Source organism: Terrapene carolina, unplaced genomic scaffold (assembly GCF_002925995.2).
Source record: "Terrapene carolina triunguis isolate 2854851 unplaced genomic scaffold, T_m_triunguis-2.0 Scaffold374, whole genome shotgun sequence".
Lineage (NCBI taxonomy): Eukaryota > Metazoa > Chordata > Testudines > Emydidae > Terrapene > Terrapene triunguis.
The window spans coordinates 12,664,406-12,673,247 of NW_020664725.1; the positions used below are offsets into that span (position 1 = coordinate 12,664,406).

An 8,842-nucleotide genomic window follows, 5' to 3' on the forward strand; every position below is an offset into this window, starting at 1 on the left:
GGTAATACACTTAGAGCTAGAGCCTCAGGCAGTATCAGTACGCCTAGCTCTTACTCCAGCCAAAGAACTGGCTGAGATTGCATCGAACTTTGTATCTTCTAAGTGCGCCATGGACATTAACGCTTCCCCTGGGTGGTGAATGACTTTGATCCTCATTTGACACATGGAGAAACTGTAGAGAGGGAAGTGATCTGACCAAGGTAGAGAGGGGAAGTGACCTGACCAAGGCCATATTGCACAGAAAGCAAAGCACGTTCACCCCTCGTGGAACCACACTCCTGGGTGCAATGCTGTGTTTACGTGCAAGACCTAAAGCAAGTGCCACCACCTTTAGCACAAGAACAATCAGTTTGGAAAAAAAAAATCCCTCTAGACTTTGATATTAGGGCCATTCCTCTTTGTGGCTTTCAAGCTCTGTTACCTTTCTGGTCTAGAGGATTCGGCTGTATCCCATTAATGCTGCTGCACAATATTGCTCTGAGATTTCTGCAGTGACAAAAGGCCCCAAGAACCGTTGGCTTTTTCCCCAGCCAATGCTGCATGTTGAACTGTAGAAAGAGTGTGTGTGAGCGAGACTGAGCATGACTCTGTGCATTCGTGTGACGGTGCATGTCACGGTATGCCATTGTTGGACTGTTTGTACATGTATGTGTGTGCGAGACACAGAGCGACACTGTGTCTTCTCCCATTTCACCGCCTTAGCTGTAAAGGACACATTTTCTCTGACTGCTCACAGGCAGCCTGGCTGCAAATCGGCCAGTTCCTGATTGTGCTTTAACCCTCCTCCTGGAACTCATCTCTGCCAAGCTTCCCTTAGTCACCATAGCAGCAAATGGGCCTGCTGCCTAGCAAAACTCCTGTCTTGCACTGCCAGGATAGGCTCCCAGCCACCAAGCCACTGGTTTTCCTCACCGCTGATTGGCTTGCCCAGGGCTACTCACACAGAGTCAGTTACATTTCTTGTTGGATAACTGCGGCATATCAAGAAATAATAAGCTCTTCACTTCCAGGTATTCAGGGGGAGTTAATTGTATCTTGAGCGGAAATTACTGTTTAAAAGCCTTTTTCCCTTTGGAGCTCCGCTGAGATCCACTCCACATAAGCAAAAATAGAAGCAAAATACTGATGCTTTTAATGCAGCAAATGGAAAAAGTGGTTGCATGTGACGAGCAGGAGGAGTGGATCCTAACGGTCAGAGCCAGGGTCTGGGAGTCTGGACTCTAACTTTAGTCCAGACTGATTTCCTTTGTGGCCCAACGTGAGTCACTTCCCTTGTCTGTGTCTCCGTTGGCCCCAGCTGATAGCCAGTGGTTTGAGATCCGGGGCTCAAGGGTGCTTCCGCATTGCAGAGAGACCACTGTGAAGGCTGCAAGGTGCTGTGGAGGCCACACTTGTGGAAGCTGCACAATTCTAAAGTCTTAAGCTGAATTTGTGTAACAGAGCTTGGGCTGAGCCCCAAGGGCTGGATTCCGAGCTGTGTTACAGCAGTGTAGATCTGGACTATATCCATTGACTTCAGTGGAGTTATTTCCGTTTACACAAGAGAGCTCAGAATCAGAGCCTAAAAGTGGGACGGAGGAGAACTGAACTGCCTTGGAGCTGGTGCACTGGGGCTGAGAGCTGGGATAATTACACTGATACAATTTGCTGGGGAAGCTGAATGCAGAGACAATTGCTCTGGAGCAAATGCCTGAGGCTAGCGGTAGGACTGTTGTACTGGTTCACTACCCTAGCTCTGAGTGCTAGATCAGTTGCACTGCAGAAGGAACATCAGCTACCTGCTCTGTAGTTGCCTCTTTTAACCAGTGCAGAAAGGTCAATGGACAGTTACTTTTCCTTTATTTTAGGTAGCCCTTTAGCTGTTCCTAGACCCCCATTCCCACTCCCTGAAGGTGCAGCCCAAGATCAGGGTGCATGCTGTGGTCCCGCCACGCCTGGATCCCAGGCACAATGTACATTTAAGTTTGCTATGTGTCTTAGGAGCACAGGACTTGCCAGATTGGATCGCTTCTCTAGTCCACTACCTCATCTCCAATAGTGGCCAGCACAGACAATTCTGCACTCAGCTGCCCTTGGGGAAGACCACGAAGCACAGACGTCAATACGTCTTGTCAATTTCTATTTGCAGAAAAAACGCAAACAATGGCCCCCAGGAACAGAGGGAAAGGAAAGAAAGGAGGGAAACAGAAGAAAAAGAAGAATGTGGCAGGTGAGTGTGGAGGAGATTCCCCCATCCCTGTTTCTGTACCCCGGTGTCCCACTCCAGGGCTGGCTTTTTTGCAGGCTCCAGGAAGCCCAAGCTGGGAACGCTGTTGATGGAATGTGTCAGTCCCCAGTGGGACAACAGCTCTAGTGCTGTCTCATCCTCACTCCCCCTGCGCCCTCGCTGTTGGAGCCGCTCCTACATTCTGATGAGAAACAGAAGGCAGCAGCATCTGAGGGCCTTTCCTAAGTGGTTTAATAACCTCCCAAGCCAGGCGGAAGCTAGGAATCAAAGAGAGTGGCCCTCCCAGGCCCCTACTTCTCCCGCTGGGCCTTTAAAATGGAACCACATGGCATTGTGCGGTAGGGACAGGATGCTGGAAGACTGCTAGGCACATGTTTTTGGAGGGAGCTCCTCAGCACTTACACGTCCAGGAGACCCTGCTTTCGCCAATGTCCGTGAACTATAACCGCCCGATTCCGAGGGAAACGTTCTGGGTAGTCCCAGGCATGCATTCCCTATGGCTGCGACAAGGGGAGTATCGCAGACAGATTCCTATCCCAAAGTGGCACAGGAACGGTTAGAGCATTGCCCTGGCTTATTTCCAATTGATGACCCAGGGGATGGTTCACAGGCCCTGGTTCCTACTCTGAGGCACGTCTGATTCAAATGCAAAACTGTTCCTAGCTTTCACATGGCAGGAGGGTAGGCGAGTGCTATGGGCCAGATTGTCCAAAGAGCACCCTACCCTGCCTGGTGCGAGTCAGGCCCTCGCCGTTTTGAAAATCTGGCTCTTATTTAGATGCCTAAATGGGAGTGGAGATCTTCGGAAAATCTGGCCCTGTTTGTTGTTCCTGAGTCCTTGAAAATCCAGCTGCAGGGTGGGTGAGGAGCCAGGATTCCAGTCCCGTGCATGGCCGTGCTTCCCCTGGAGCTTGTCTCATCCTCTGCGTCAGATCGGCAATAACATTCTCTCTTTCGCTCGCTTGCTGCAGAAAATGAAGTGGAGGAGAAATACAGGAAAGCAGCCCTGGAGGTGGACATCCTGAAAGAGCACCTGGGTAAAAGCCTCATCTCTTTCTTGGGGTGTATCCTGCTACAGCGGGGACTGGTAACAGGTGGAGGACAGGACTGAGGGGAGTTTTCTCCCTTCAGAGGGGAGACAACTGCTGGGAGCCACCGAGTTTCCCATATGGGATCAATCACTATCCCTCTGCAGAAGCTTTCATGGTAACGAGCCCAGTGCTGCTTTCAGTTACACCAATGTAAATCAGCAGTAACTCCAGCGAGGTCAGTGAGTTTCTGCCACTGTACGTGAGACCAGAGTCAGGCCCATTGATTTATATCTCTCCAGCCCCTTTCAACTTGAAGGCCCTCCCCCACCCCTGGAATGCAGCCACCCCTGAGGTGGAACCCAGCCTCTGTGTCACGAGGTGCAGGGATGCTGTGCAACAGCTTAGGACAGGAAGTGAAGAAAAATTTCCCATTGCTATTGAAACTGCAAGGGAGAACTTTAGGGAAGCAGGATGTGCTTGGCCAAGGGTAATTAACATGGGAACAACTTACCAAGGGTTGATGTGGCTGCTTTTCCAGCACCAGAATTTTAGAAAAACACCCAGTCTTGATGTACAAACAGTGGGCTCTAGTTCAAAACAGGCATTAATTCGGGGAAGTCGTATGGCCCGTCTAGCCAGGAGCTCAGACGTAGTGATCACAATGGGCCCTGCTGGCCTTAGAATCTATGAATGAATCTGTGAATTTGGCCAAGCAATCAGGGTTAGTAACCTGGGCCCAGATCCTCAGAGGTATTTACGTGCCTAACTCCCATTGAAATCGGTGGACGTTTGGTGCTTAAATGCCTTTGAGTATCTGAGCCCTAGTGCTTGGGAAAAGTGCAAGGGCCCGTTGATGACCACAGGCGGTCAGGACCTTGGTTCTCCATCAGTGCTGGAATATTGCACGTCCAGCAGTACAGCGCCCTCCCATGATGTTGTGATCACAACTGGTACCTTGCACTGAATCACCACCATCCCGGGCAGCTCCAGAGGGCTCCAATGCAAGTGCTGTAAAGCTCAGCTCATAACCGCTAGCAGCAGCCCTCTGAGCACGAGGCACGGAAGATGGTAGAGAAGTGCCAGGTACTGTATTGTGGCCCTTCACACTCCCCCTGGATCCAGTCCTGCTCTCACATGGAAGTGTGTAGGGGTGTCCCTTCCCCAAATTCACAGACTCCAGGGGCAACATTGCCGGGTATCCGCCTGGGGGGCAGCATGTCAGGGGAGGGGAGGAGGTTCCATCCTTTCTGTTGAGCTGTGCATCTCCGCGGCCGGCAGCCCTCCGGAGGGACGTGGCCAGGCAGGCGAAGGCTGACAGCGAAGGACTCAAGCAGAGGCTGCTGGAGCTGGAGCGGGAGCTGGAGATGTCGCGGGACGACAAGAAAGACATTTACGAAGGTGAGGGGGTGGGGCGCTGTTGCCGAATGCTTGTGGGGTGTAGCATCCTGCTGCTTTAAGCGGGAACCCCTCCATGCTTCTTCAGCACTGCCTGGTGGGGAAGTGGCTGGGAGATGATAGCAGGCGGCTTGAGGGCTGCCTGAACCCCCAAAGTTCTTCCTAGGCAGGCAGAGGCAGCTGCAGCCAAAGGCCATGTGCTCCATTCCCTCCAGACCCCTGGATGCCCCTCAATTGTCCCAAAGGAATGGAACACAGCTGGGCTTGTGGACAAACTCCCATTGCTCCCCCACAGCCATCCCTACATGGGGCTGCATTGTCCCTTGGAGGCTCCTCACATCCCATGCCACCCATCCCCGCAGAGCAGCGCCCCCCCTGGATCTATTGGCCATACGCACCCTCCGAGTCGGGGGCCGATGCGCCCCCAGCTGTGGACTCAAGAGCCTTAACCTTTGTCCCCAGGTCTGGAATCTGGACTCCCCTCATGTGGAGGGCCTCCACTGGTCTTTTCCATTAGCAAACATTTCCCTCTTCAGTAGCTCTAACCCCCGCCAGGGCCTTTGCTTGAAGGTAAAGCTCAGCCAGTGGTGTGGGATCTGAGCAGTACCTAAACCCTATACTGCTTTGGCTCCCTGCAGCTGGGCTTATGGGCAAAATTCCCCTTGGGGGCTCTCTTCTGCACATACAGCCCCCTGCCCTTTAGTGCTGGTGGGAGGAGTTGATGTCCCCCACAAGGAGGCCCTCTGCAGGGCCAACAGGGACAGATGGTTCAGTGGTTAACCTGAGTGCTGGGTTCAATTCCCTGCTTTGCCACAGCCTCCCTGTGCGACCGTGGGCCTGTCCCTTAATCTCTCTGTGCCTTGATTCCCCACCCCCAAAATGGGGTAATAGCCCTGCCCTGCCTCCCGGGGTGAGGATCGAAACATTACAGAAGGGGGCAGTGATGGGCCCCGAGAAGAGCCTGTAACAGACAGGAGGGGAGCGTGCCTGCTGGGTTGCATTTTTGTCCCTCTTGAAGAGTCACCATGTTTGGCACCTTCCTCTCCCCACCCTTGTGCCCTGGGACGCTCAGAGATGATCCGACAGTACCAGGAGCTCCAGCAGCAGACAGAGACCCGCATACAGCAACTGGAGACCGAGACAAAGCAGCTACAGGAGCAGCTCGGTAGGGCAGCCTGACACTCTGGGATGGAGGGAGGTGACCCAGGCCAGTGGGGACGTGCGTGCTGGCCAGCAGAGAATTTGAGACGCGCTGTCACCTGCTGAATGGCAATTCTGGGAATGTGCTTCTCTCTGGGAGCGGCAGCATTTCCCTGGCAGGCTTAGAGGGGCCCTTGGAATCCAGGCTGGGACCTCTTCCGTCCAAAGGGAACACTAAACAGTGGGATCCCATCTTTGATCTCGTAGCCTGGGCGCCTCTCAGCCCTGCACTCTCCGCCGACACCACTGTGACGAGATCTCTTCCCCCCCTCCCCAACCCCTCATAGCCCCTGCAGTGCTAGGAGAGCGAGCTGATTCTGCTCTGCCTCATGCATCAGCTGTAGGGAAATCCCACATGCAGAACCCACCTTCCCAGCTGGGTGACAAACCACCTCTGCCCAGGGCTCTCTGCCCAGGCACCTCCTGCTGCAATCAGATAGCAATGGAGCCTTTGATGTTGTGGTTCCTAGGGGTTGGAACTCCCCCACACCTCCCTCCCCAAGACTGTCTCATGCCACTTCCCCTCCCCCTTTGGGAAAAGCCTCTCAACCCCTTCCCAAGGTGTGCGCTGGTCTCAACGCTGCTGGACCCCACGTGGGTGAGCTCCTCGCCCCTTGGCTTGTCCTGGTGCGGTTTAGGGAATGCTCTCTCTCCATACACTGCCAAGAATGTGATGCTGATGCCCAGCACCCTGTGCCCGGGGCAGAGGGCACTTTGTCATTGACACAATCGCTGTGGTGCATTCACCTGCTCGTCTGCCCTCAAGGTCAGGCCAGCCCCAGCTTCAGTCCTGATTCTTCACCTCCTACCCACTGCAGCTGAGATGTCCAGGCTCCCGTGCCTGCCATCCCCTGCAGCAATTCAGCATTCCCACTCCACTGCCCTCCTCCTCTCACTCCCTGGTGTCTCTCCCTGGCAGCAACTTGCCGTGAGGATATCCAGCAGGCCCGGGCGGAGAGAGAGCAGGTGCTGGGGGAGAAGGACCGGACCATCGCCGAGCTGCAGGGCAAAATCAATGCCATGGAGACCGAGTATGAAAAGATCCTGCACGTGAGTCACTGTGGCAGGGGTCTGGCGCCATGCCTGGGGGTGGGAGAGCCCAGGGATTGGGCTGGAAGATTCTCCCTCTTCTTAGAGGAACCTGCCAGCCCTGCTCCACAACGCTGGGGGTCTTATTTCCAATTAACCAGAGACACAGAGGAAGAGTGGCTACCTGCTGGTATCTACTCTGTATGTTCCCAGGGTGCCCCCCACTGCAGCATCTAGGCACCCAGCTCCAGAGCCTCCCCACTAGGCCCCTAACTCCCTGCCCCAGAGGAGGCCCCCCCTTAGCGGCTGTTCTTCACCTGTTGCTTCTCTGCCCTCTCCCTCCAGGGCAGCCTGGACCGAGTCCTTTCCAAGCTGGCAGCCGCCCAGGGCTGCTGGGAGAAGGAAGCCACAACCGTGCACATGGAGCAGAAGGAGAGACTGCGAGAGTTTGGGCTCAATCCCCTGGAGATCTAGGGCCCTGGTTTACACTGGGGCAGGGGGCCATGTAGACACCCCATCATGGCCAACCACTAACCCCTCAGCAGTGGCAGCTGGGATATTTTGCCTGACAGGGCCATCAGGTATTCTCCTAACTGGGGGAGTGGAGGGGGGCAAAGGGGGTCTTAGCGCTAGGGGAAGGAGCTGGATCAACAGCCCTGGAGACTGGTGTCCTCTGGCCCCAGTGCAGCTCTCTCGACACCAGGCCCAGCTCAGCTCAGCCTGGGCCCCCGCAGCTAGCAGGGAGAGAATAATTCCGTCTCCAGGCCCCCTTTGGTCCTTGGCTTCTCTGCTGAGACCGGCCCTTCCCCCTCCCCCCAACCTCTTGCCCCTTCCCCGAGAGTCCCATCAGGTTCACTGCTTCTCAGATCAGCTTAGGTAATTTTTTTAAGTTGTTTTAATTGTGTAAAATGAGAAGAAAAGGAGGAAGTGGGAGCCAGCAGGAGGGATGGACGGCAGCTGCTGGGCTGGGGCTTGCAGAAGGAAAGGGCGGGGCGGGGGGGGGGCTATGCACAGCACAACACAAGGGGCCAGACCCTCAACGAGCAGCACAGCTAATTGGGAACTTACACAATGGAGGTCAGGCCCCAGGCCAAGGGAGTAACCATTTGGGGCCCTGCCCCCTGCATGCCATGCAATTGCTGACCCCGCCCTCTGCTCCCCCAACCACCAGCATACACAGTGCCTCTGAGAAGCGGTCTGTGCTCTCCCAGCAATGGAGGGCACGGGTAGCCCAGTCCCCTGCAGATGGAGGGGCTGGTCTGGATTCTCCCCCATTGCCAAGGAGCTGGGATCAACAGGCATCTAAAGCCCACGTCAGAGAGGTACCTGGGTGGAATTCAAATCTCTGACCCGCCAAAGGGTCCTCTCCAGCCCAGCGCAGCCTGGGCAGGGGAGATGAGGAGGCTGCCGGCTGGCAGATGTACAGAGTTAGAATAAAGATAACCGCACAGCCAGGCAGAATCATCTCCAGGCCCCACCGAAAGGAATGCCTGCAATAACCCACTGCCTCTGGTTAAACGTGGCCAAATGCTCCCACATCTTCTCCCAGAAGACTTTCCACCAGCCCCCCCAAGTCCCTAGAGCCAGCCCCACAATGCAACTAACTCCACTTTACACCAGCAAAAGATTTGGGCCCCCAGCGCATAACTTGCTGCCATTCCTCCCCCAGATAATTCTTCACTCTTAACAGACAGCCCCTTGCACCCCGTGAGCCACAACCTCTCAGCAGGCAGGCAGGGTTTCACTGCCCCTAACTTCAGCGTCTCTCCAAACAATGCAGTTGGGGAGGTTAACTTGTAAAAGCCACAATTAGGACCTAATGCAGCAGCTCTACTGTCTCCAAACCTCCATGCTTTGTTGCAGCTCCTTGGTAGAGCCAGTGCTAGCAGCAAAAGGGGTGAAGAGACACCATTGTCCTTCAGTTACACATGGTGCCACTGTGTCTGTTAATAAAAAGTTG

General features: G+C 54.7%; 1 protein-coding gene across 2 annotated transcripts; it reads left to right on the forward strand.

The window, feature by feature from the left end:
• Positions 1-950: 950 nt before the first annotated feature.
• Positions 951-7,440, forward strand: CCDC153 (coiled-coil domain containing 153). 2 transcript variants are annotated; one of them, XM_024196617.3, is made up of 7 exons: positions 951-1,010; positions 2,129-2,209; positions 3,199-3,264; positions 4,537-4,656; positions 5,726-5,818; positions 6,773-6,903; positions 7,228-7,440. In XM_024196617.3, exons 2-7 carry the CDS (start codon positions 2,143-2,145, stop codon positions 7,354-7,356), a joined length of 606 nt encoding a protein of 201 aa, XP_024052385.2. In that variant the 5' UTR covers positions 951-1,010; positions 2,129-2,142; the 3' UTR covers positions 7,357-7,440. The 2 variants fall into 2 exon arrangements, with proteins under 2 accessions (XP_024052385.2, XP_026513641.1); XM_026657856.2 differs by having other exon boundaries at positions 7,233-7,440.
• Positions 7,441-8,842: the final 1,402 nt, after the last annotated feature.

Excerpts from the sequence above, each read along its gene's own strand:
- CCDC153 (XM_026657856.2), top strand. The coding sequence starts at position 2,143 with ATGGCCCCCAGGAACAGAGGGAAAGGAAAGAAAGGAGGGAAACAGAAG. Across the intron at positions 2,210-3,198 it reads GAAAAAGAAGAATGTGGCAG|AAAATGAAGTGGAGGAGAAA; the intron begins GTGAGTGTGGAG and ends CGCTTGCTGCAG. Across the intron at positions 6,904-7,232 it reads AGTATGAAAAGATCCTGCAC|CCTGGACCGAGTCCTTTCCA; the intron begins GTGAGTCACTGT and ends CCTCCAGGGCAG.